The sequence below is a fragment of the Eutrigla gurnardus genome (assembly GCF_963514095.1).
Source record: "Eutrigla gurnardus genome assembly, chromosome: 13".
Taxonomy (NCBI): domain Eukaryota; kingdom Metazoa; phylum Chordata; class Actinopteri; order Perciformes; family Triglidae; genus Eutrigla; species Eutrigla gurnardus.
Window position 1 is genome coordinate 4,844,792 of NC_139936.1, and position 27,287 is coordinate 4,872,078.

The 27,287-nt window shown below is 42.2% G+C and overlaps 3 protein-coding genes across 3 annotated transcripts; 1 reads left to right on the forward strand and 2 right to left on the reverse strand.

Annotated features, from left to right (window-relative positions):
• Positions 1–961: 961 nt before the first annotated feature.
• LOC311022802 (guanine deaminase-like) lies at positions 962–8,867 on the reverse strand. The gene is made up of 14 exons (XM_084024365.1): positions 8,680–8,867; positions 7,970–8,058; positions 7,716–7,887; positions 7,343–7,430; positions 5,402–5,507; positions 3,670–3,697; positions 3,474–3,581; positions 2,901–3,008; positions 2,697–2,794; positions 2,464–2,531; positions 1,978–2,124; positions 1,674–1,792; positions 1,553–1,580; positions 962–1,458 (listed from the first exon to the last, which is right to left on the reverse strand). Exons 1-14 carry the CDS (start codon positions 8,806–8,808, stop codon positions 1,394–1,396), a joined length of 1,353 nt encoding a protein of 450 aa, XP_083880491.1. The 5' UTR covers positions 8,809–8,867; the 3' UTR covers positions 962–1,393.
• Positions 8,868–11,415: 2,548 nt separating this feature from the next.
• cUnh9orf85 (chromosome Un C9orf85 homolog) lies at positions 11,416–13,720 on the reverse strand. The gene is made up of 4 exons (XM_084024627.1): positions 13,540–13,720; positions 13,168–13,274; positions 12,438–12,551; positions 11,416–11,858 (listed from the first exon to the last, which is right to left on the reverse strand). Exons 1-4 carry the CDS (start codon positions 13,639–13,641, stop codon positions 11,627–11,629), a joined length of 555 nt encoding a protein of 184 aa, XP_083880753.1. The 5' UTR covers positions 13,642–13,720; the 3' UTR covers positions 11,416–11,626.
• A 436-nt stretch (positions 13,721–14,156) lies between these two features.
• On the forward strand, positions 14,157–27,161 carry abhd17b (abhydrolase domain containing 17B, depalmitoylase). The gene is made up of 4 exons (XM_084024887.1): positions 14,157–14,670; positions 15,895–16,374; positions 24,151–24,330; positions 24,667–27,161. Exons 2-4 carry the CDS (start codon positions 15,908–15,910, stop codon positions 24,884–24,886), a joined length of 867 nt encoding a protein of 288 aa, XP_083881013.1. The 5' UTR covers positions 14,157–14,670; positions 15,895–15,907; the 3' UTR covers positions 24,887–27,161.
• The last annotated feature ends 126 nt before the right edge of the window (positions 27,162–27,287 follow it).

Here is a 27,287-nt window from a genome sequence, read left to right on the forward strand (position 1 = left end):
ACTTTTCATCATAAATTATTATCACCTTGGAAAACAATAATTGACTAGGTGTGATAACAATACTTCCAACACCATGTCTGATAGAGAGAGATGGCTGAATCCAAAGGCTCAAAGTCAGGAGGTATATCTGATGTATTTTAAGTACACTGTCCCCCTCTAGTGGCTGTGACTGGTAGCACGACTTCTCCTGGGGACACACACTGTAATGGTCTACTTGAAGTGGAGCAGAGGCCTTGATGTCAGTGGGACATGACAGTCTCGGTTCCTCTCACCTTCTCATCAGCTGTCTGGCCCAGATGGTGGCGTTCGTCTATTAAAGGAGCTGTAGGTGGTTCTGTTAGCGGTTCATCCAAACCTTTTACCCACATCCTGGATTAAGATCCTTGATCATGAGCTGTACACAAATATCAAAACAGACCTGGTGCTATATTCTTTATTTCAACGTTCCACCTTTTAAAGTACATTGACATCATAGAGATATGTTGTGATAAAAAAAATAAAAATAATTAGCTTCAGTTTACAAAAAACAACTTGTCTTAATAACACATTCAACAATCAGTTCATTTGATTTCCCTTTATTTCCCCAATATTCATAAGATCGTTTGCAATGGTAATATAAATACATAAGTAGATTTAACTTTGGTGGTGCTTAAAATCATACATCTCAGTCATGAAACTTCTAATTTAAGAGTGAATCTAAATTTAGTCTGCATGGAAAATAAAACAGCTTCTTGTAATATGGAACTAGGTGACGTGCAGCCTCACTTTGCACTGGGTCAAAATCAGGATGTGGATTTTGAGGTAAAGTGTGAGCAGCACTCTTATTGTTTGGAGCTGCAGTCTGCAACTAAGAGAATAAACACCTGAGTGGAGTGTACAGTGTACAAACTGTAGGAGTAAGCGTTATAACTCCAGTCAATCCCAGTCTTATGATTACGAAGCATTTTTTTTTAAAGCTACAAAAGCATGAAAATAAGATCATGAAGATATAATTAGGTCAGGCTCTGCAGCTGCACTGCACTGCTTTATGTCACCAGCACAAATACGACATGAATATGTCACTTAACTTAACTGGACAGCTTAGATTTCTTGAGGCAACACAATGTGGTGAAGATATTTTATCGCACAACCATAAACAACCATATATTTTGTAAATATAACAAAAATGCTGACTTGAATATGTTTTAGTACGCAAAAATGCCAAACAACAAATGAAATGTTAAGTCCCTTATTTCCTGTTTTAAAGCCGAGTAATTACCCTTAAAGACTGATGCTCCTAAGTGAACCTTATCAATAGCATGTCCCCTCTACGTCCTCTGCTTTTAAGAGTAAAATGTGAATAGTGCAGATAGCCGACGTTCCCGGTGAGCTTTGAGACGAGTGACCAAAGCATTTATTCTGTGAACGGGACAACCTTCCTCCCGGCCACAAACACCTCTGCTATGTTACGATCATCACCTGTCAAACAGGAAGGACACGAACATAAAGTAAATGATCGGCAGCACATAGGAATCTGAAAAATTGGGACAAACAAGGTGAAATTGAAACTCACCCAAATTCAAGAACTTTTCCAGAAGAATCTGAAATTGAATTCATGACAAAGTAGTGTTACACCGAAATAAATTCTCATTTGTGATTCAATGTGTGGGAATGAATTAAGCTCCACAACCGACCTTGGGTTCGTCACACTGGATCAGGTCGATGGGTCCAGCAGGAGCAGCTACATTCACCCTCAAGGCGTCAAAGTCTTTCCCCACTTCAAAGTTCCCCGTCTGGTCATCCAGGGACAAGGCTACAAGCAAAACCACCACAAAAGAAACTGTTGTGTGTTCTCTAACCTCCTGTAAAATCGCAATCAGTCATCATCACGAAGAACTCGTTGCCACGGCTACACTCTCAGAGAATGTGACTTTCAAAGAGCAAGAATACTAACTTCTACACCGATGCTACCCGTTTCAGAGTGGTGTTGAGTCTTACCTTGGCTGCCTCCCAGTGTGGCCAGTCTGAACACCTCCTCGAAGGTGAGCGTGTTGTATTCTGGGTTCTGGATGGTCAAGGCTTTGGATGTGTCCAGAGTTCTCCTCACAGCATCCAGAATAGAGGCCGAGTAGCCCCCCGCCACGTCTGACAGCACAAAAACACGAGTGAAATTAACATAAACATGCATGCAGACACAAATACAAGCATAGATTGTGAATAACACATTTTCATCTCTCTGCTACTTCAAGGCCTGAAAATAAAACACCAGCTACATCAGTAGCATCGGTAGCTTCTTCTTCTTTCTTCAGTTAAACCACCGTATTTCAAACAAAGTGCTGGTGGCTGATCTGCATGCTAAATCTCTGCTGTAAAACCAGACAACTAGTAACTATGTTCCTGCACCAGCTGCCTCCAGTCCCCAGGCTTGCTTGAATGCACTGGTCTAAGGAGTTTCCAAAACAAAGCCAAATGTCATTTTTGTACCTGTTCCCAGCCCCAACTTCACTTTGTGTTTCAGGACGTTGCGGACATCCAACATGCCACTGCACAACCTGAGCAAACAGAGAGAGAGAGCAATGATGGTGTTTCATCTGTTGCACGTCTCTGCATTCAGGCATTTACAATGCTATATTGTATTAATTAGTATTATTATTATATTGTAAAATATGTCATTCAAAGCGTCACAAGAGTTTCCATGAACTATCATAGCGACTTACGAAATGTTTGAATTGGGACAGTGAGACAAAGAGGCTCCGGTGTCTCTGAACAGACCCAACTCTTCATCACTCAGGTAGCAGCCATGGGCCATCACAGTCTGTGAATCATCATCATCATCATCATCATCACACTCAGCAAATTTTATTTTTTACATCTTTTCTCAAAGTGTGTGTCTGCTTGCGTGCAAAGCTGTGTGTCCTCACCTTGTCAGTGAGCAGGTTGTATTTGTGATAGACGTCTGTGTAAGACTTTGATTCAGGAAACAGCTCCTTTACGAGCTCTATTTCCTCGACATTTTCACTGATATGACTCTGGAAATAAAGACACATATGTCAGACATTAAACCAATGTGTTATCATTATTAAAAGCAGTAGGATTGAAACAGGTCGGGAGGGAAATATAGGATTTTTATATTGATAGCATCGGGATGAAAAACAGAAAAATCCATGGTGGTGAATTTTCATTATTGGGATAATCTTAAATATTGTCACGAGTGACTTGAAAAAGATGTCTAGCTCACTGTCATGGTAGTAAAAAAAAAAAAAATATATATATATTTTTAAATGTGATATGCAAGTTTTCATGTTGTCACATGCCTAGTCACAGGACAACTAATGTCAGATGTTCTTCAATTCTTCTTTTTTTTTCATTCTCCCATGTGAGCCTTTGGAAATTGCATGTGTGTGCATTTACTTGATCGTTCGAACGCCTAAACGGTCTCTATGGCAACAGTCCCCTGTGGATGCAGCCTGGTTTGGTTGCCCCAGTGAGCTCACCTGAATGTGCAGGTTGTTATTCTTAGCGATCGCTCCCAGCTGTTCGAGCAACGCTCCTGTGCAGGATGGAGCGAAGCGGGGAGTCACCACCGGCCTCACCAGAGAATACTACCCATCACAAGAGAGGAGACAAGGGAGGGAGCGTTTACAAATCAGGACCTATTTTATATATCATTATAGTATTAAAGAATCTTACCTTTTTCTTCAGGAGCTCTGCAATGAACCTTGAGGGAACAAAACAATGACAGTTACTCATATAGTCTGAGGGACAGTGGAATGAGAAACTACCAGTCTGCTGGTTTAGGAGTGCTACTTCGGTTTCTGTGTCTTGTTCCCAGTGAGAGCTGTTAAAATATCTTCATATGTGTCGCTGGCAAAACAATTTGTAAAGACCAGTAATATTAACTGGTTACAGACCGTGCATAAAACAGTATCCAACCAAAAAGGAAGTACTTCGTGGTGTCAGGCCTGTTTTATGAAGTTCCATCATTCCACGTGACGACTCATATTCTCATATTTCCTGTTACGAGATTAGCGATGCCGGCCGGCCAACAGAATGGAGTTTTGTTCAAGAATCCGCGCATCATTCTGTCATTAGTTCCATCAAATGTCACACATTTTTTATATAGCAAACGCATTTTTTTCTCCATTCCAGTCAACCTGGACGGCCAGTATTGGTTCTCCTTTGATGGTAAAAGTTTCATCGCAATACGTTGATGATCTGTAGCCCATCAGAAGAAGTGTGTAAAAAAGACACAATTGATATGGAAATGTTGTACTTCTTGATGAGAGATATCTGAACTGAAGACTTACACATGAGAAGGTTTGGTGTGAATGTAAATGTGTCCTGTGACCTGTGACCTGTGGCCTGTGGCCATTTGTGTGTGTTTTGCAACCCATGTGTGCTTTGCGACATAGGTGTGGTTTATGACCCAGGTGGGGTTTGTGACCCATGCAAGGTTAGTTGAACATTTGAGTTTACGACTTCCATCCCTGTGAACTGAGTGAAAACACACCCACAGAAGATGGATAAATACCATGTTTGTCTCACAGCACGATGAGCCTTCACCTTGTAACAGACCAGCATGTTGCTCTGTGAATTCTCCTCTTGATCAAGATTAAATCCCTGTTTGGACCTTGAGCTGACTCCGATCTCCTTCCTCCAGTTCTAAACCATCGGGTAATTATTTTAACAACAATTGTGCTATGATTCCATATTCTGCCTGTTTTCACCAAATAAAGTTAATATGACATCATATTTTGAAAGAAAAAATACTATTCATTTCAATGTTATTATACTTAAAGGAGTCATCACCTGGTTTTATACGTATCCAGCCCCCCTTGGATCGCTTTGGATCAATTCGTAAAACTTATTAGAAAAAAAAAAAAAAATTTTAATCAAACATTGAGCTTGTTCTGACCCTTTTTCGTACCGCGATTTTATCACGCGAGATTACGCGCGAGGTTTTGACTGGTCCGGATGTGCATTGTATAATATGTAATGAGGCGCGCGTTGATTCGCCGCAGGAAGGACAGAGCCGGGGGGGCTTGCCTGCATGCAGACTCCAAAACATAATGGCGGCGCTTCGGCGATTTCAGGTAGCGGACGGGGCGGGGTTGGGTGGTGAAAGAGGGGTGGGCTTATGCAAGTAGCCGCCACGGTGACGTCACCGAAGGCGCAGAATCAAAATCTCGTGCTTTAGGAATGCACACCCTTGTGTGCTATTCCTGTTCGGAAAAAGAGCAGAAGCGAAAAAACGGCGCCACTTTCAAACTCCAGCCTTTCAGGCAAGTTTCAACTGAGGTCAAACACAGATATGCATGTTTTAACAAGAGAAATTGCGATTTCCAGGTGATGACTCCTTTAATAACTGTGCTCAAGCATACACATGCCTAAAGGCTACTCCAGTAAAACAGTCGACACCCACCGGCAGGTTTCCTCTTGTGACTCCTGACTCGTCTCTTTGTAATGTGGCACAGAATTGTTCCTGTCCATACACACCTTCCCCACGAAGGCTCGCTGTCCAAATGTATCTGCAACAACAAGAAGACGGTGTCACAACAATATCAATAAATATGTAAGTGTTATATACTTTATTTTCAAAAAGCAAACTGCAGGTTAATTGCTTTGAGGAGACATGGTAGAAAAGTTAAGCCGAGACAGTTATAACCATGATTACATGATGATAATATATGCATCATTGATATCCAGGGGTAACTGACTATTTCAGACAGATTTCTCTTTTACCTCAGTCATTATAATTCCATATTGAATTGGCAGGACTTATCAAGTTGTTAAACCTGAACCTACTTCATCCATCCATTTTCTACCGCTTATCCTGTATTTAGGGTCACGGGGGGGCTGGAGCCGATCCCAGCTGTCATTGGGCGAAGGCAGGGTACACCCTGGACAGGACGCCAGTCTATCACAGGGAGACATGTAGAGACAAACAACCATTCACGCTCACATTCATACCTACGGGCAATTTAGAGTCACCAATGAACCTATCCCCCTGAACCTACTTAACGATCTTAATAATTACACCTGTCACCTGCAGTATATCGCAGCATTCCAGGTCCTTCACATGTTAAATCCTGCTGTCACTCACAGACCCTAATCCCAGCCGTCTTCAGTGACACACACACACCGACGGTCATGCCATGTATGACATCTACACATTCCATGCACACTCTCACACAGACCTGTGCACGTGAAACACGTTTGACAGTAAATGACCAGTGAACAGGGCTCATTTAAACCATTCATACTTTTTAATTAGAATGAACACTACAGATTTGTCCTATTATTATTAACCACACACGCTGCAGATGGTGTTGGAGAGCGAGGCATGAGAGATGTTAGGTACAGTAAAGGTTTAGTGTTACAGATACTGTACATAATCTTCAGGTCACTCAGGGAGTGTGAGAGAGCTTTGTGCTACTGTGACTGGTCAAATCGGGGCAGATAATGTGCACATGCATCGTCATTAGACTTCCCTGGGACCTTGAACTGTGGACATGGCAAGATTATTGCCTGGGAAAATATACTAGATTGGATTTTGTGTGCATATATATGTTTTTATTCTTTATATTACACTAAGAAAAGGAAATTCACATGCAGAAGTAAGAATTACGCGTACATTTGAAATATGTGCTAGAAATTCTACATGCACTCAGACAAACACTTAGCTTAGGTTGAATAACAACTAGTTTTGTACAAAGTGGAGCAGCTGCTCGGAACAGGACAAAGGTGACGGTTCAACGACTCTGATAACAGCATGAGTGTAGCAGCCAGAGCTGGTCATTTCAGTACGTTTGTATCATTTAGGGCTTATTTGTTTTGGTTTTTTCAGATGCAATATATATAAACAAACAAAACAAAAAACAGCTATCCGATGAGATGAGAGTGTTTATTGCAGATTGGTAATTTGCAGCACCGGTCCGACACACTCGTGTGTTAATCTTACACAACATGAAACCGAGAAGATAAGGACGAGGCAAAAACATGGACGAACCAAATATGGGCTTCTTACCCGGTTGAGGCTACCAAGGGAAGCAGGACTATTTCAACTGATTGGAGCACTGTCTGTTTGACAATTAAAATGGCTGGGTCTAATCCGGTATATTCTTCCCCAGGCTCGAACAAAACGGATCCATTATGACATCGTGAGCCGCTGCTCTGCTTAGAAACGTGACTACAGAAAAGACTTCCTGCCTCTATTCACCATCACCATTTAGCAATATCCTCCGTTTTATTAGGGGCAGAGCAATATAAAGTGGCAACTGGATATATTTTACATTATTATAGTCTCGACTCACAAGAGTGTGTGTGTGTGTGTGTGTGTGTGTGTGTGTGCAGGTCATCTTACTTGCGATCTGGGCCAACAGGAGAGAGGCGTCTGTATGAATGGTAGCAAAGTAGCATGCCGTGGTTGTTCCGTTTCTCAGGGTTCTTTTCTGCAAAGCGTAGGAATCATATTACAGGACATTCAGACGTTCTTACTTTTCTATGCACACCTTCCTCTAATCACAGGTTGTGTGACAATAGAGGGAACGTCCCTGAATTTTCCATTTAATTGTATGAATTGATTCTTTGAGTCTACCTTGCCTTGCATTTTTCCAACGGGCAATGCCAACGACAGTGTCATAAAACCTGTTATACCTGCAGTGTGCCACACAGCTCAGTTTGGGCTCATTATGACTATTTGAATAGCGACTTCTTTTTCGTGGAAACACACTCACCACGACTTGAGAGTAGACCTGGCGGGCAAACTGCAGGTCCTTGAAGCGGGACTCCACAGGAAAGGTGTAAGTATGGAGCCACTGCAGTAAGGGCATGTCCAGGGCTGTGCCGGCGTAGCTGTACTGGGGTGCGTGGATGTGGGTGTCCACCAGTCCTGGCATGAAGAACTCACTGCAGTGCATTAAGGCATATGCAAGCACTGGTTTAATATAAAATCTCTATATTCAGTAATTCACTTATGCATTCCACTCACTGTTCGGCCAGTTGAGTGACTTCAGACGGACTGAATCCAAAGGTCTGAGACAATCTCTCTATCTCTGAGCCTCTGTCAATGAAAGCAATCTGATGGAACAATGGAAAGCAGCGAAGAGTTGGTGATTTGAATGCAAAAAGAAAAAAAGAGTAAGCTGTGAGAGCTGGAGACATCACATGTGTTTACTTCAGGATTAGGTGAGGGAAGCGCTTAAGAGCAGTAGCAAATATTTACCATATATTATTTTCAACAACAACAAGATACATGCATTCTCTGTGAGATTTTATAGAACCGTTTGAGTTATAGTCTCTTTTGATCCACCTCCTTAACAAACACTGTTTGATTTCCGCAGTGTATTTCCTTATTGATAAGGTATTTAATGGTATTTCATGCTTAGATGTTCTAAACCTGTCCTAGGAATTGTAACCCCACTTGTTGAAGAGGATACCTCTGTGTCTGAGAGTTTAGTGCAGCCGAATTGGTAAAGTTGCTCAGCAACAGCTCACAGTAAAAGACAATTAAGAGATTATGTCACAGATTTACACATTTTCCATTTGGAAAACTCTTTTATACCAACATGTTGCCTCTTTGCGCAAGGTTTAGGAGTAAGCTTGTTGATATTTATCAAATCAGACAAATAGCATGTCACATGTTTTAAATATACATAAAAAGTCATTTTAAAAATGCATCTGTTTTAGAGCTGGACCTACCTTTCCGTCCGTGTCCACTCCCAGTAGCTCATCTTCCAGGACCTGCAGCGCTGTTTGCTGGGTCGAGTGGATAAATGTTCCCCTGTAGACGTGAGCAATGTCGGTGGTGGGTCCGTTTGAGTTCGCCATCCTTTAAATGGATCAGTCGCGGTCGAGCAGCGAGATACCTGCAGCAGCAGCAGTGTTGTGAGTGTTTCCCTCAGAGCTCAGACTGTCACACCTCAACCTGAAGGCAAAGATACTCTGCAGCCAATGAGAAGACTGTGTGTGTGTGTGTGTGTGTGTGTGTGTGTGTGTGTGTGTGTGTGTGTGTGTGTGTGTGTGTGTGTGTGTGTGTGTGTGTGTGTGTGTGTGTGTGTGTGCGTGTGTGTTGGGTCTTGTCTGACGGTCGCGTGATTCAGTGAGAATAATGAGTTGTCACGGAGTCCCCAGGGCTGAAGAAAGAAGTGGCAGAAAACGTTTCCAGTCGCGCAGCGAAGAGTTATGAATGATGGCCAACACTTCTGGAAGCGCCTTTGAACTTTGCCCATTCGATAAAAGTGAACAGCTGACCGGCCACACGGAGACGCAGAACAACGTGACTGCGCAACTTTACGCAGTGATATATTGACCTTATAAACGTTTATGCCCACGATGGAATGAATCAAATCAGGCTTTTTTTTTTAAATGTTTTATCACCTAGGAAAACAATAATCGACTAGGCATGATAACAATCACAGGTGTAAAAAGTACATATCTATACTCAAGTAGAACACTGGTCCATATTCTTTACGCAAAGTGAAAAAGTACTCAAAGTATAAAGATAATAAAAATATTATATGGCTGGACCATGTGGTCAGTGCTTGATTGCAGATCACATGACATGGTTAAGCTACATTTGAGAAAAATTAACTTACAAGACTAAAACTTCTTACTCATATCATAAATATCAAAGATCTCACAATAAAGACACTCATTTCATTCATTAGTCAGTATTTTATACAGTTTATATCAATGTGAGCCCTAAAGTTGAAAGCGTTTCCTGTTATTCTGGTACCCAGTGGTACCTTTTATTCAGGACTTTACCCCATCTGTAAAATCAAAACAGAATTTATTTCATTCACTTCTTAACTTCAGCATTGTTTTTATTTTTCATGCAGGAAGCACACTTAATTTCCCTCCTGCTGTGTTAATGTCATTGTACTTCATATACTGTGATATTTCCCCGTTAATAATCAGCAATTCACGATTCATCAATACTGGTTTCATACTAAAGGTGTGTGACATCACACACTAAATATGTCGGTGAGGAGTTTCAAGTGCAGTGTTGGCTAATGCTAGAAAGAATGCTAAGCCAACCATGAGAGTTATGGTCAGAGAGTAAACAGCTGACAACAATGTATCCAAGGAACCAATTAATGATCTAAATGTGGTCAAATGTGATCTAAAAGTTTGACTCACTGACTGACTCACTGGCAGAGTGACTTACAGGATGGCCCTCTTTGATGAAGCAAGAAGTATCCCTATGAAGGACTTCTCTACTGGCTATTTTATTTTTATTTTTAGCTAACTGAATCTTCCATCATATTAATAAGAGAAAAAAAAATTCCCCTCTAATGCACTTAAACTTAAGTACTGAGCCTGTCTGAAAAATGAAGAGTAGAAAATACAGATATCCATTTTCAAATGTAGGGAGTAAAAGTAAAAAGTTGCCAGAACAATAAATACTCATGTCAAGTACAGATACCTGAAAAATTCTACTTAAGTACAATAAGGAAGTATTTCTACTTTGTTACTTCCCACCTATGGTAGGTGGACCTTTGAGTTTGTTGGTGTGCATCAATGGTGTATATATAGAGGTTTTCAGTTTATGAGGCCTCAAAATTGGCACCTGGAAATCAAACTGCATTCTGGGTAGAAAGCTACAGAGATAGAGGGAGAGAGAGAAGGTTAAATAGAGCGATGGAGGAACATTCTGTCTCTTCGTAAAAGACGGCAGGTCTTTGTTCAGACGAGACGAATACACGCCACAGAGTTTTATGACCACTTCCTCGCAAAACTGAACTTGATTTTAAAATAACTTAAATAATGCAACACTGCTATCGTCACGCCATGTCATGGGTTTGGTGGTTACTGGTTCCTCATCGGCAAGATGATTCTTACCCACGTTGGTAAATGTTCTCATGCTATACGAGACGTTTTCTCACACGATACCAGACCACGTTACATCATCATAACCAGGGAATTTTGGAATGGTAATATTAGGAAAAATAGATCATCTCCAGCTAATGTATTGGTAATAACGGTTTGGAATATTTAACGAATGTTAGGGTTTCGTTTTTGGGACTGGGTAATGGAGCGTAAACACCTGAAGGTAACAATGGGGCAGATTGTATAGCATGGTAATAGTGTGCAAGGTCATATAGTAGCTATAATACCTTCTCAACTACAACCGACATTTAAAATGTTCCTTTTTTGAACTTTATTAATCTTTCAAACACAGACAGTAGCTTCTATTTTAGCAACCCTGTTAGTTGGATGATATCCCAAATTCCAATGAGGAAGTACGGTTTTAACTGTTACCAAATTATTTTAAATTTATCAAACCCCACATGATGAATTACAACACACATGTACGTTAGGTCATTCAGAGAATGGAAGTGTAAAGAGCAGCTCATAAAAATGAATAAAAATCAGAAGTTGAGCACGCTAGGGGAAATGTTGTAAACATGTGTAAAAACTGGTGTAGGCTAAAGATGGTGTGCAGAATGTTTTAATGAAATTTTGCTCCGTAAGTTTTCAGGGAAAGTTGAAAAGCTGCAATAGTGAAATTGACCATGTGTCAATTTGCATTACTTAAGTATGAATGTGGTCACATCTCAAACATGATACTGCACTTTGATTAGAAAACTTTTTTGTGTATATGTATACATAAAAAATAAAACTTGGTACAACAAAAGTTCTGTCTTCAGTCTTTAAAGTGGACCCTGGATACATCTGGGAGCACATCAGACTTGCTCGCCGTCTTGTTTGGTTCGTTACTGAAATCCTCTCCATCATCATCATCATCATCATCATCATCATCTCCGAGGTCACTTAAGTCATCATCATCACTGTCCAAGTCCTTCTTCCCTCGTCCTTTCTTCTTCCGTTCACTGCCCTCTTCTACTTCGTCTTCTGCGTCTTCTTGTGAGTTTATTCTACACAGTGAGAGAAAAACAAATGAGGCAGTGTCGAAGGATTTCATGTCAAAGCGGCAATCGAGGATTTTCATTAAAATAAATGTCTGTTAAGTCACTATCTAAAGCCTGATGAGGTAACAAAATGACGATTGAGCCTATGGCTCTTTGATGAAAGCACTGCGATATCTATTTATTTGCAGGATTACAAAAAAACTAGTCTGTGATGACAAATGCTGCAGCTTTTCTCTGTTGCATACACACAAACTCTTCACAAGATTCTGAAAACTTGAAGCTCATGTATCAGCCAAAGACTACTAAACCCGAAGCACACTGAACACTTGTGATGCATATCATTGTCCACAAGATGGCAGACATGCATTAAAATGCATCGAATGTGCTTGAAGATGATTAAAAATACTAAGACTGAATGATGAGCAAAATATGATTTCATCCCGTCTCCAGATAAAGAACACATGCATTATACCATACAAGGACATTTGATGTGAATGACTGATGGGCAGGAATAACAACATTGGCTACACTGAATGCATGAATCTGCACAAACACAAATATAAACATGTGGACAGGAACACTCACGGAACAGCGATGTCCTCTTTCTGACCACACTTGCAGCAGATCTCCAGCTGAAGAGAACAAGGCTTACAAACGATGTGATACGCGTCCTTCACTGTCTTCTGAGAACACTTGACACTGAAAGAAGAACACGTGCACGCACAAATGACGTCAATTTCCTTTTCCAATGGGTAAAGCAGGGGTTTTCATGCTAGTACAAGTTAATCTGAAACACAACAAACATTCATGTACCAGTCAAACTTCTTAATTAGAGGCCAAGCCAGGGATTCTAGGAAGTCAGTGGCGTGAGGTAGTAGCGATGTACTCTTTATACGCCCTAGTGCATGCTGGTTACCAGTTATGAAGCGCACACACACAACCACCGTCATACTGTCCTGTTACATGAACACAGACTTGAGCAAATGGCATCACCGTTAATGTAATGCGAGTTTTTCTTTTCAAGTGCATTTCCATTGGGGATCTCTGAATTAACATTTCTTATGTAGCCTAAAGCACTAATCATTTTATCTTATTATTAACCTGTATCTTACAAGTGTTTGGTTGATAAATAAATGCACTGATTAACTATGATAAGTATAAATGATGTAGTTACTCTTCCTTTACCAATTACTCACTTATGGCTTCAGCAACAATTACTCGCTTGCTCTCTATTACAGATGAGATCACTTGTGTTGCCAGTTGAGTGCAGCAGTGCAGTGAAATGACGTCATCATGTGTTTAAGTGTATACTCACCACTTTTTAGGCTGCGTCAGAGTCTTGTATTTGTTGTACCTCACTTTCCACTCCAGAACTCCTTTACAGTGCTGACAGAGCCCATCGTGGCTCTTTGATTTTGCCTTCTACAATTACATAAACAGATGTGTCGGAAATTTAATCATTATAATAATAATTTAATATTTAATTTAAGTTAGAAAATGGCAAAACAATACTTTTACACAAGACATCTTAATTATACCACAATATCGTTTCAGGGCGATTAGTGACAACACAAGAGCACATTGAAAACTCTATCACCATACAGACATGTAACTTGTTTTTAAGTTGAGCTCAGTATCCTTGCATGCTAGCTACACAACACACACACGACGTCAGGGCTTCACGTACCTTCACTTGTACCGTCGCTCCGTACTTGTCGTTTTTAAAGGCGTAGTTGTTTTGGTGCTTCTGGCCTCGCGACCGAGCTACGTTACCTTTCTGAGAACTCATCTTATATGTAAAAAACGTGTTTTTAGCCACACACACACGTTATGTGGGTATGTAGCACATCCGAAACCATGCCGGTTGAGAGAGCCCACTAACCCGGAAGAAGTACGAGCACGTCATGAAACGTCATTGATGTAAAAACAAAACACGAAGTCTCCACTTTTATTAAATAATAAATCACAATAAAGTGCCGCTTAATGAAATATACATATAAATAATTTTAAAATATGCTTTATAAAATAGTTATAAGCAAACTACATCAACTCGCTTTCTGATTGGACTATGCCACGCAATAGTAATCCCCGATTGGCTCTCCTCGATGTCAATCAAACTAGCTTCACCACTCTGCGGCGTTGGCAAGGAACCGCCCCACACATGTCAACACGGCTGTACCATTGGCGGGGCTCGTTTCGTCCGCGTCTTTGCCATTGGTCCACGAGGCTGTCAATCAAAAAGCCCCTCCTTCCTCACGAGCTGGGGACAAACGAACAGCGAATTTTCACCACGAAACGAAAGCGGCGGTGTTTCGGGAGGCGAGAGACCGAGTCGTTAGCTGATTGACGAGCCACCGCGGACGTGAGACAAGGATTTTGTTATTTATTTAATTTTTTTTAATCTCTTTATCGATTCTACACATGTCGCCGTTGAGCTCTATGGACTCGGACGCTTTGAATGAATCGACATCGTTATCATTCAGGACCGTATGTTGAGGAAAACCCGAGCGGAAAGAGAGGAAAGAGAAAGAAAACGACAGTTTCGGAGGCTGTCTGGACCCGGACCCGGACCCGGAGGGACCGAGCGGCTAGCCACTAGTAACCCCACAGCTGCGGTGCCAAGTGTCGGTTATAACACAGTCAAAGTGACAACACACAGGACACGGAGCCGAAGGATAATCTGGCCGAGGGCTCACCTTTGTCAACCTGCTGGCGTCGAGAAGAAGATAAATTAGTTGGTGCGAAGATAACACCCGACGTTGGTCAACAACTGGTTACGAATCGACAGGAGAAAAAAAAAAGGAAAACAAGCGTCCAGGTAATGGTTTCCGCTTCTTTGTTGGGAAGGAACACGCGCTTATTTGCTTGTTAATTGTTGCTAATTGGCCCCCATCACTCTTAACGATGTGTCCATCCACTGGCATATTTAACCTTCAAAAAAACAGCAGAGAATCGTTGTAATCTCTCATTATACACATTTGTTTTTTTGCTTCTACCACCATTTTACAGTTGAGTTGTTGTGGGGGCTCCATCCAGTCTCTGCGGCTGGGAGACTGTGGACTATTTTGGAAATAGTATAAAGCTAAAAGCCTGCTCCTGCGTGTCAGCATCTTGCAGAAGATCCCAAGTGGCTGCATTTAAAAAAAAAAAAAAAAAAAAAGAGTCACTTGAGGTTCACAACCAATTGTGCACAGAAATCGCACAGCTAATTAAGGGGTGATAGAAGCCACCTGTGATGCAAAACAATCCGAACAAATCCGTAATGACCAGAATGATACACAAGACCATTTGCAAGGCTCTTAATATCCCTTTCAGAGTAAAGTATGAACTAAAAAAAGAACATCTCCTAAGTGAAATTTTGGGAAGTGAGCCATCAGAGTACTGAGGAAGAAGGGCCACCACTTCACCATTCATAGTGATACCATATCTACGAAGATTTAAGGATGTTATCGCAGGATGTGATCACTTTGTTTGAGCTTCTTCATTGGAAATACAGTGATGTGGTCCAGCCTATACAGAAGGCCATGAGGAGTTAAGTTACTTACATGTAGGAGGCATTTAGTCATGTTGACCAGTTCACCAAACTGAGCTCTACTGGTATGTCTTGTGCCGGCTGGCCACTACGATTCAAGAGCACCTGGAATTTCTAAAAGGCAGCCTTAGGTGGCGGTGCTTGGTGAAACGAGACAGCCTCATGAGTCAATACTGTCTGAGTGGCTTTGGTGCCTCGAGGCAGATGATAACACACATTCAATCAGTATCAGATATCTTTTATTATTATTATTTTATACTTCTGGCTCAAGAGAGAGCATTGCATTCTGGAGAGGGGAATTTATAGCGTATAATAAGCGACCGAAGTCTGGCTTCAGCCCCCAGTTCTGGAAACTCCCTGCTCTGCCATTGACCAAAGGCTCAATCATCACTCAAGACTTCCGTGGCAAATTGCTCCTGTGGTGTTTTCCTTGTGATCAATCTGCAGGGGATGCAGAGGCAAATCAGTGATTTTATTTGTTATAACCTCGTTCTCATTCTCCCCTGTCAGAGCGTTTTTGAGGATGAACCACTTATCCCTCAGTGAGCTATGCTGCCTGTTCTGCTGTCCACCGTGCCCCAACAAGATCGCCTCGAAGCTGGCCTTCCTGCCCCCGGAGCCCACCTACAGCCTCATGTCCGACGACAGCGGCAGCCGATGGACGCTGCACCTCTCCGAGCGCGCCGACTGGCAGTACTCGTCCCGCGAGAAGGACGCCATCGAGTGCTTCATGACCCGCACCACGAGAGGGAACCGCATCGCCTGCATGTTCGTCCGCTGCTCGCCCAGCGCCCGATACACTCTGTTATTCTCCCACGGAAACGCGGTGGACCTGGGCCAGATGAGCAGCTTCTACATCGGCCTGGGCTCGCGGATCAACTGCAACGTCTTCTCGTACGACTACTCGGGTTACGGGGCGAGCTCCGGGAAACCCTCGGAGAAGAACCTATACGCTGACGTAGACGCCGCCTGGCAGGCACTCCGGTCACGGTAAGTGGAGATGATGAAAGGAAGGGGGGGGAGAGGATGTACACGAATGTTGGGACAGCCTGTAGAAAGTGACTGATTAGTGGCCATGAATGCATTAATATTAGAGTAATTGAATAGCATGCAGCACAGTGTTTTTGCAAAATCCAAGTTAAATAGCTCAAATGTAGATGCAACACCCAGTGACTGGTGAGTTAAGCCCTGGGAATTGGCCTCTTGGGGTGGGTGGGGGGGGGGCAATTACCATAGTTTCAGCCTGAATAGTTCTTCATGATTTCCCCTCTGCACATGGCAAGTCCCAAATGAAGCTATCGGCTGTGTGAAACGCAGGCAAAGATTCACATTAATGGCATCTGTGGCCACGCCGTTCTCGTTTGACAGCTTATCATCGGTGTTGAGAGCGAATGTTGTGAGTAACCACAATAGCAACCTTTCCTGGTTGTCTTACGCTGTGACTGTCCACGGCTATGGATCAGTGTGAGTCGTCAGTAAATAGGGACTACTGAAAGTAAAACCTGAAGAAACCGATGGTGTTTTTCAGGATGATAATAAGGAGCGTGTTTTCTATTCATATCCTCTCCACCCATACGTAGGTGTGAGTGGGTGCTCTTGCATCTTTTTCCTCCCCGTGCTATTAATACACTGACATTTATTGGTCGATATTTGACTTTTATTGATTTTGTCCGCTGATGAAACCTCCATATTGAGTGCTTGTTGCTGCATTAATCTGGATCATAGCTCCGTAATGATGACGAAACAAGGACCCCAGGACTCCTCGTGGTTTTGTTACGGATGCTACCACATGGTCTATCAGTACATTCTGCAGTGGAATAGAGCTGAGCTGTGTTTACCAGTGTTTTACTCCATGTCGCTCACTTCCTTCCATCCATGTTTAAGCCTCTTGTTATCTTTCTTGTATATTTGGGGGCCGGTGAGCCTGGATAGTGTCTGGGGTCCCACAGACATTCAATTCATACACCTTTTTTAGAGCTGAAACAATAGGCTGTGTGATAGATTTGTGACAGATATGAATTGGACGGATTGCCAATCCCCACATAAACAAGAAAGCACAAGGCCACTCACTCACATGTTCTGACAGGGAACAGGCTGCAGGGAGGAGTCTACAGTGTTATCTGTGTGAGGGGAAAATAATAATAATTACATGGGGGGGGGGGGTAAAGGTTCATCCAGTGGGAAGAAAAACAAATGACAAATAGGAGATAGGGAACATTGACTCAGATGGATCAAAGGCAGAAGGAGAAGAGAGAACCACATTGTTGAAAAGTCGGCCTTCTGGTGTGGAGTGCCACTCCTGTGTCGACGCTTACGTGGGTGTGTGTTCTTTCTGTGGTTTACGAAGGTGTTGGCACTGCAGAGATTTAAAAGTGCTGATGGATGGTGGGCCCTCTGGCAACAAAAACAAAATGTTTCTTACCTTACTGACTTTCTGCTGTGAATCTCACGCAGCGCATTTCTTTTGCAACATCCACAATTTCACAATATATACAAAGCGATCTTCTGTAAATAAGGACTCCGGAAGCTGGCAAGTTAAACGGGAAACTCTCGATTATAAAGGGTTGTGCATTCAGGAAATGGGCCGCTGTTGTTGAAGAAGAACTCGCTTTTCTGGTCGCCGGCCAGGCACTCTGCATCTCTTTGCTTTAAAGAAAAAGCCTTCCATCACATATGTTTTCAATTAAGAACACTCCACTGCCCTCGAATGCCTCACAAACTGTTGTACCAAAGCTTTAATTACAAAATTGAATGTGATGGAAGGGAAAGTAGATGAAGGGCCTTGTGGACAGTCCCATTCTTTCCTTTTCCTTTCTGTTCCCTTGAAAGAGAACGGAGCACCTGAGGCTGCTGTGTGCTTCCTGTTTTTCATGTTTTTTCAGATTTTTTCCAGCAAACTTACTTTTATTTATACACCAAGGAATCGTGTACTCCCACGCATAGTAGTCGTGACCGCTGCTGAAATGTGCTGTTTAAATTCTGTTTAATCACGCTTCAAATGATATGAAATGACCCTTGGTGATCCTGTCGGCCACGCTTTATGTTGACTCAGTTATATAGTTTTAGATTATAAAAAAAAAAAAATTTGGATGGTGCCACATATCTTCACTCTTGTCTTCTTCTTCTGGTCCAACTCAATGAGTAATTTGCATTGATTAATTCATACTGTAACTGCATGATGAATTGTGATCACAGGGTGATGCTGAGTGCTTCCAAATATGGTCACATGGGACTTTAGATGATAAAATATGAGCCGATTTGTCTGAATAAGTTAAATTTGTCCTCGAATATCAGCACTGAGGCCCAATAAACTGTGTACGCTGGATATTTTCCTACTAGTTTGACTTGTTGTTGTAGTTGCAACACTTCCTGTATGTTAATGAGCTGTTTTTGTGCAGAGCAGCTATTGCCAAACATGACCTTAGAAACTGTAACCACATGTAGGTTATGTCGGGCCGGGAAGACATCGCTTCAAGATCAGATGAGACTTTCTTGAACAAGGGAATCATTTAATAATCTATATGCCTCAACTTGTGTGCTGCGTAATTTATAACGCTCTCAAAAGCCAAGGAGCGATGTGTCATTAATTTTTTTTTCAAGGAGGTCCCTCCTACTATTGCCACTGTGAGAGAGGGTAAAACAGAACCTGTATGTCTGGATAGCATATGGTGATTTTCCTCATTTGATTGCATTTGCATAAAATGCAGATCCCACTTTTCAAAGATATGAATAGGGCTAGAAAGGAATGTATGAATAACACTAAATAGCATGAAGGAATTGGGCTGACAGATTGTCAAACGGGACGCCAACATTATGTAATGTGATCCGGCTACTTTCATATAGTGCACAAGGTATTTATCGTGAATGAGGTTTTGGCACAAACATCGGAATCGTGACGTAGTACCGTTTCCTTATAACCCCCAAAAATAACAACAATTGAGATCTATATTTGGCTCGACCCAATGAGGAGTGCTGATGTAAAATGTGTGGTTGGGATACGACATCACTGGCAACAATCTCGCCATTCTTTTCGTCTGTGTCGCTCTGTCTGCTGGAGCTCTGCTGCTCCTCCAGCTGCAGTATATATTATGTTAATGGTTCCCCCGCTGTCAGGATTGTCAGCACTAACTGCTTATGTTGCTTTTTTGGGGTTGGTGATACTCTGCTAAGACCTCTAAAACCCCCCCTGGCATTATATCAGCTCAAGGGGGCACTTGAGCTCAGCATTGATGCTGTCTGCCATTTTCTTACCCACAAATAGACACGATGACGGTTTTTAGGATTCCTCGCCACCACTCTGAGCTAATTGCCCGCTGATCACTAGAATTAAAATGTGGAACTTCAAGAGGCATTCGGGGGCACAAAGATGGGTTTGTTAACAGGAAAAAAACGATGGAAATGGTGCAACTTTTTGGACACTTTCCCGCTATTTCGGTGTCCATTATAATCTTCAAAGCTCTGTGTGAATGATGCCCCTAGTATCATATTATCTGCCTTTGTTTTTTTTTAGCTCCGCTCTCTGCGTCTGATGGTTTTGAAGGCTGTGCCAGATTCATAATTGACCTTCCGTGATGGAAAAGAGGGTACAACCCAGCTTTTAGACCCTGCCAAGCGGGAATCAACTGGATTGTGTTCATCACATCTAAAGGCCTCACATTAGTCAGCTGCTGACATCCCTCGTGCACGTCTCATGTCGGATCAGACGCACAGCTCTGAAGAGGAGAGCCGGCTCTCACATCTCTCTGACTTTCTTTTTTTTCTACTTGACGTCTGCTTGTGTTTTTCTGTTTTCTGTGTCATCCAGTAGTTTTTTTTTCTACTCATTTGTCACTCAGGAAATTCCCCTTCTCTTGAGTGTTGACACACTTGTGTGTAGAGTGTTTCCGCTTTGCTCCACAGTCGTACGACCGAGGTCACCCACCTGTCACTTTGCTTACAGTCGAACCATCGAATGCTCGGCTATTCACACCCTCTCCCTCCAACCGTGCTCCTTTGTTCAGCCACCGTGGTCGAGGCACTCCCTTCACCTGAGCAGGGAGTGGATCAGGTGATTCATCGATCGTGTGAGTCAGCGCGTTTTCATTTCCGCCGCTATCGTACTACCGTTTCCACATGCTGATAGAAGAATGAGTCGAGCGTGCTGCTTGTTCTGCATTCGAAGAAATCGTTTATTGAGTAAAGATTGACCCAAGTTGATGTAAGCCATCAGCCCACTTTGTTTCCCCTCTGAGATGGAGGCGGGCCAGTCGTCAATCCCGCTGTGCTAATATTGAGCTGTAGCCTAGCAACCCATTCCCAGTGAGCTTTCAGATCGAGGTCTTTTACGCTACGGCCAGTAAAACAAACAACTCACTTCCTGGTCAATCATCACGTTGCTCCTAATCAAAACGGACATCGGACTTCTCCGACGTTCAGCAGGGAGGGATTCTCAGACGTAGATGACCACCATGCCTATGCTATGCATTGTTTACTTGAAATACCAGTGGTGGTTGAGCTGATACGGTACACAAACACTGCTGTGTCCGTTACGTCAGATGGGGGGAGAGGGAGCAACAGGAGCAGAGATTAGTGATGACACTTGCTGATTTATACACTTGTCCTCACATCTTAATATTTAATTCCCTCCTGGGTTTGTTTTTCTTTTAAATGTGAAGGCAATTAGATCTCAACATGTATTTATTTTCAGTACTCTCTTCAATACTCTCCAGTGAAGGATCTGTCTGCTGTGATGCAGATGGTCCACTAATCTGTTAAAAATGCCTGTGCATATGTTCAGGATATTCTAAAATAGCTATTAGTCATAGTGACTGCTATGGGATGAGATTTTTTTTGTCTTCAGGGAGCAGGAGGTGGGCCGCCAACGGAATAGGGAAATGCGGGGAAAGGATGTGATGCATAATGGATCGGATTTGTGTCAGGAGACTAAATTGATGAAGGTTTGGGGGGGAGGGGCGTAACCATGGAGCATGGCCGGCAATGGCCTGGTGAGCTCTATTCAAGCTGAAATGCAATAGAGTAAATTGCAGGCTTGTGTGTTTGCCGGTCCGGGGGGCATCTTATGTGGAACTGGTTTGGTCAGAGCCGCTCACAGTGCCGCCTTAACACGAGTGCAGCTGCAGATCTGTCATGCGATTGTCCTCCTCTTTCCTGAATGTGTGAAACAGGAACTCCATCTATAACGATGCCAAGATAGCTGGATGACTTAGAGGTTAGAGTAACCTTGCTTGGACATGTAAGGTCACAGGTCCAAGCCTTGCATTATTCATTTCCCTCGAGCAAAACGCTGCTACTTGCACAATTTTGGTAGTGTAAAGATGCAAAGTCAGGTTTGGGGAAAGCCTTGCTGCAGTATAACACGTCCCTTCACCTGATGACTAAGCCGTCGGATGGTTTCAGTTTACCGTCTCTGTATTGACATTACACAAGGTTTATATTGTATTGACATCAGTGTGGGGAGTGTTTATGTGAGGAGGGATTGGCCCGGCTGTATTGGTCTGATATGGCAAACAACATAGACTAGATACGCATGAACAAGATAAGCATAAGTTAAGAGTAATAACGGATGAAGGTCTCCTTGAGGGCAACATTGATAACGCTGTTCATAACAGTAAACAAATAAGATGTTGTGACACAAAATCTGAATCTTTAACCCTTTAGTCAACGGGTCACACCCTAAATGTTGCTTAGCAACCAAACCAGCCCCTTGTACCGAGCAATTTACTTGAATCTTTGTTTGGAGGAGATAATGATGGACATCATCTCCCAGTAGAGGTGAAACGATTCATTCGATGAATCGATGAATCGATTGTCAGTCCTATAGATTCTACTAAATCAATCTGTAAATAAATAAATAGAATGAATAATTTTGGCTTCACCAATAATCGATATAAATGCATTCAATCGGATGAATCGTGATTCTTACTTAATGTTTTAATACGTTTAAGACACTCTCTCCCCTGCCAGCATGTAGTCTACTGAAAATGTTAAAAATAACCGAGCATATTTTAATTACATTTTTGTATTCAGCATAAAATATTATGCAGGTTTACTTTTTTATAGAATAAATGTTATTTTTCACCTTTCAGAAGAATACAGATAGTCTCACTCGCATTATTGCATGTTTATTTCATGGATATAGAATTTTGGTTACAAGTTACTGGATTGAATCGTGGTTTACTGAAAAAAAAAAAAAAAAAATCGTCCTTGAATCGAATCGCTGTGAGGCCAAAGATTCACACCCCTATCTCCCAGATTACTTCCATCTTCTGATATGTGACGATACAGTTCACTGCTTGAAGGGAGGAGTGGGTCTCTTTCCTTCAAACTATTACCTACTTAAAATAATGTTGTTGTTTTTTTAATTAACACTGATTGAGGTTAAAGTGGGAATCTAACTTATATGGTTATCATTGAAGATTGAATTTTCTTTTCACTGATGGTGCTTTTTTGGGAAACTACTTTTCCACCAAACAGACTGGACCAATGTGGATAATAATAAAGAGTGATTAAAGCTGTTTTGACAGCGTTATGAGATCCCTTATCACACACACAATGGCTTTCCTCCTCACACCCTCATGTTGTTAAATAATTAAGATACATGTGTACATTATCATCAGCCAACCTTGAGAGTTAACGCCACAGTAACACATTCTCCCACCGTGCCAGTATTTTCACCCCTATTTATAATCGGCGAAGGCCGGCCGAGACACCAGCGTTAAACTGTTCACGTGTTCCTGTTAACGACTGTCTGTGTATGTCCGTCTTCTGTCTGAAGTGGGACGTGCATGCACTTAAGACCCTTTCGCGGCGGTACGACAGATTGCATATTGTTCCTTTCACAAAGGCCGTGGTCGTCTAAGTGTTGTGGAGCGCCTAATTATAATAATCCATCACGGCGGTGCAGAGCAGTGCCAGCCTGGCTGTGTGTTATATGGGACTGCAGTGGCCCGGGCTGTAACGCTAAGCCTGTAATGTTGCTGTTCCTAATGTTAATAATGGAGTAGAGCAGTGATTTTTGTCAGGCCGGTTGTGGCTGTGTGCTACCCGGCAGTGCAGCAGTACAGTGATGCAGTTGTCTCAGACTAGGCTTCGGTAGTCAGCTGACTGCTCGCCTGCTAGAGTGGGTCACGTTCTCCATAATCAGCTGTGGAATGTCTTCCCTTATGTTTTTTTTTCCTCTCCCTCCTTCACCCTCAATCCAGTATCGGTGTCTTTTTTTTTTTCTCCCTGCTCCCTTTCTGCTTGTTTTGCTCTTATCCGCCGCCCTCCTTCCCTCTGAATCACGAGGCTACGGTGGTGGTCCTCTCTCTTTTTGAAAAGCAGCAGACCGCCACTGAACCGTGACTGTTTCCCATCTTTGTGTGCTTGTTTTAGAAAGCCGTTTAATCACCGAGTCACTGTGGCATGACGTTTCAGGCGATAATAGCGTGTGAGTAAGTCTCAGTTAGCACACAGGTGTGTGTTTGTGTGGAGCAGCGTGATGTGAGACTGATTGGCAGTGTGAGTGTATTCGAAAAGCGAATCATGATTACAAAAAGATTCTTTGAAAAGCGCCTGAAGAAAGTCAATTTGAACCAACTGGATTCCAAAATTCAACATTTGCTTCTTTCTAGTTTTGGAATAAACAAAAGACCGACCTGGATGGTTGCCAGGGTCTGTTAAAGCACACACGATTTGCCCACATATATCTATTAGAAGCGTAAATAATCCTTTTTTATTATGATCAGAGAATGTGTGATGCTCAGATATTCTGTGTCCTGCTCGCAGGTATGGCATCCGGCCAGAGAACGTGATCGTGTACGGCCAGAGCATTGGCACCGTGCCCTCCGTGGATCTGGCTTCCCGCTACGAGAGCGCTGCAGTCATCCTCCACTCACCGCTCACCTCCGGCATGAGAGTGGCCTTCCCCGACACCAAGAAGACCTACTGCTTCGACGCCTTCCCAAAGTGAGTTTACCGTATCCGGCAGCTGTCAGCCGTGCAAAATGCTTCAAAAGTACACATGCATTTAAAAACACAGCATTTGAGAGATACTGTATATCAGAATATCACAAACATGGACTCAAACATTTAGATGATTTAAATCAATACAGGGAGTGTTTTTAAAGAGTCACAGTGCTGTAATAAAACAAAATCTCAATAGCTCCCTCTGGTGGTCGGTTGGCATAGTAGATGTGCTTTGTTTCCCGTTTTTGGTGAATTTTTATTTAATAACATTGTCTTCATGCCCCTATTTTTTACATCCTTGCCTGACTCTTGATTTCTTACCTCTTTGCTCCAAAGCATCGACAAGATTTCCAAGGTAACGTCACCGGTCCTGGTGATCCACGGTACGGAGGACGAGGTCATCGACTTCTCCCATGGCCTGGCGCTGTACGAGCGCTGTCAGCGCCCCGTGGAGCCGCTCTGGGTGGAGGGGGCTGGACACAATGACGTGGAGCTCTACGGACAATACCTGGAGAGACTCAAGCAGTTTGTTGCACATGAGCTGGTCAACTTGTAGAGGAGCTCGTCGGGGGGGAAAAGAAGGGTGGAGAGGGAAGAAGAGAAGAAAGCAAAGGTTGTCAGCGGAGGTCGGATGATGGAGATGGGAAACCACTTTTCCTTTTTTTTGTGAAGTGATTCATAGAAGTGATGTTTGTCTGTGTAGTACTGAAGTTTTGGTGGCGGTCTTTCTCGCATTATCGATCACCTCTCCCCCTTGGAGCTCCAGTTTAGCTGTCAGTCCCGTCCACTCCACACGCTGCAGCTGTGAACCCACGAGTACCCACCATTTTCTTTTGCTTATTAGATTTTTTTTATTTTTTTTTATTATGTTGACAATTGCACAAAGTGAAAGTGTGTGTGAATGGAAAAACGTAGACCATACACAGACAACATACAATGTGTACATGCAGTATATGAGAGTGAGTGAGTGTGTGTCTGTGTGTGTGTGTGTGTGTGTCACATTTTTGCTGCCTTTCGAGAAACACATTGTCAGCTGTTCTTAATAAAGATGTTCTTGAGGCACAGACTTGGTAGAGACCGGATCAGATCATCTAATGTTGAGGTCAGGTTCGTTCATTACACCTTTTTTTTTTTTTTTTTGATTACTGTTTATATTTTTTTTATATATATTAAAATGATATTTGCACGTATCAGCTGTCACTGAAGTGTACAAGACAAACTGACATTATCTAGCTGTGCCAGTGTTGCCAAATGTTTAGTATAATTTATATATATATATATAGCTAGCAGAGAGTTGTACACACAAATAACTTTGTATGAAATACATCTAGAAACATCTCTTAGCTGTATTCAGTCTTAGTTTAGTCCTTAGATGGTACAATTTGGGTCAAGAATACGATTAAAGATGGGGCTCATGTAGCCAGTTAAAAGGCCGGGGTTGTATATCGTTGACCAATAAAATGATGGTTATTTCCTCACACTCTGTCTTGCTGATGATGACAGTATTCCCACAGCTCTTACATCGTCATCAGTGAGCCGGATGTTTTCACAATAATGAACGCTGGGCGGTTTAGTGGAAATGACGAAGTATTCTCCTTGATATAATAACAACAGTAAAAACCCAGTGCTGACAGTGTTTTTTCTGTCTTTGGGTCTGAAGATATCAAGTTAAAGGATGTGTGTAGTTATTACTGCAGATCTCACGTATGTTTCCGATGCGGATCTTTCTAGATGTGTTTTTTTTTTCTTTTTTTAAATACGAGAACAACTACGTTGACTACTGTGACAGCAGCTAACGGTCTGTGCTCCGATCAAGACTTATACCACTAATGCCAATCGGGACTGAGCGGTGAACGTAATTAACCCAGCTGGTGTCGATTCCCCTTCAGTTCAGGATGATGTAAATTTTGATTTAACTTATTGAGAAACATTTACGTAATTTGAGGTTAAAAAAGAACAGTGGGTTATATCAGTGACCCAGCATTAGAGGCCTCCATGGACAGAATGTTTTTTTTTTTTGTCTTTTATTTTTTTTTTGTCTGCATGGTATTTCTAGCTCCATGGTTGTCTCTTGATTTGCCCTTTTTAATTCCGAGTGTGGCGAAGCATAGCGTCAGCCAGCTGATGACTCCATTAAGACGCTGTCGGAACCCAGAAAGCAAATGTCAAAGTGCTTCTGCATGCCGTGGATCTCTTATGTTTTTGATCTGTGACAAAAACTCAGCATAAGAAATATCAATGAGACATTTTCTCGTGGGTTAACACCCGTTTTCAGCCTCTCGTCATAAAAGTGGTCAAACGCCGTTGGTAAGTGACAATTGACCAATAATAATGGGTGCTACTGTAAATCTTCAGGTCTGAGAAGAAGCAAATATAGCTTGATGTTTTGTGAATTTGACCATGATCCAGATCAGGATTGGTAACCGTTCTTCGTCAGGTTATGGTTTATTTTGTTATGAATGCTACTTTTTTTTTTCTTCACAACTCATTTGTCTTATAAACAAGGTTTGCTTTCTTTCATTTTCACTTTGTAAATAATATTTGTACTGGACATGTCTTTTTTTTTTATTTTTCTTTCACAAGCTTTTGTCATCTCTCAGCTGTTCTTACTTCTCTTAACTCTTGATATGAGAACGATTAGACCGAGGTAAGCCATTGTTTTGGCTTTCAGACGACCTTTGTACCGATCACTTTGACTAATGTCATCTCTGCTTTGATTAGATTCATTTTGTATAGCATATTTCAATACAGAAGGAACTTATATGTAATAACAATATTAATAAAGTAATTCTAACATGGATAGAGAAAATAAAATGGTATTTGAGAAGCAACCCATTTGTGACTGAACTGTTTATTGGGGGGGGGGGGGGGGGGGGGTTAACTCTGCTGCTTAGATGATTGTAGAAGTTATAGGAAAATGATGTGTCGGATGTCCTGCATTGAAAATGAGATGTAAA

Bases quoted from the DNA above. Each gene is read 5' to 3' on its own strand.
- LOC311022802 (XM_084024365.1), bottom strand. From the start codon at position 8,808: ATGGCGAACTCAAACGGACCCACCACCGACATTGCTCACGTCTACAGG. The intron at 8,059-8,679 runs GTAGGTCCAGCT...TTGTTCCATCAG, and splicing joins GAGTGGACACGGACGGAAAG to ATTGCTTTCATTGACAGAGG. The intron at 7,431-7,715 runs GTGAGTGTGTTT...TACGCTTTGCAG, and splicing joins AGGTCTACTCTCAAGTCGTG to AAAAGAACCCTGAGAAACGG.
- cUnh9orf85 (XM_084024627.1), bottom strand. From the start codon at position 13,641: ATGAGTTCTCAGAAAGGTAACGTAGCTCGGTCGCGAGGCCAGAAGCAC. The intron at 13,275-13,539 runs GTACGTGAAGCC...ATGTAATTGTAG, and splicing joins GAGCGACGGTACAAGTGAAG to AAGGCAAAATCAAAGAGCCA. The intron at 12,552-13,167 runs GTGAGTATACAC...TTCTTCTTTCAG, and splicing joins CTGACGCAGCCTAAAAAGTG to TGTCAAGTGTTCTCAGAAGA.
- abhd17b (XM_084024887.1), top strand. From the start codon at position 15,908: ATGAACCACTTATCCCTCAGTGAGCTATGCTGCCTGTTCTGCTGTCCA. The intron at 16,375-24,150 runs GTAAGTGGAGAT...TCCTGCTCGCAG, and splicing joins TGGCAGGCACTCCGGTCACG to GTATGGCATCCGGCCAGAGA. The intron at 24,331-24,666 runs GTGAGTTTACCG...TTTGCTCCAAAG, and splicing joins TGCTTCGACGCCTTCCCAAA to CATCGACAAGATTTCCAAGG.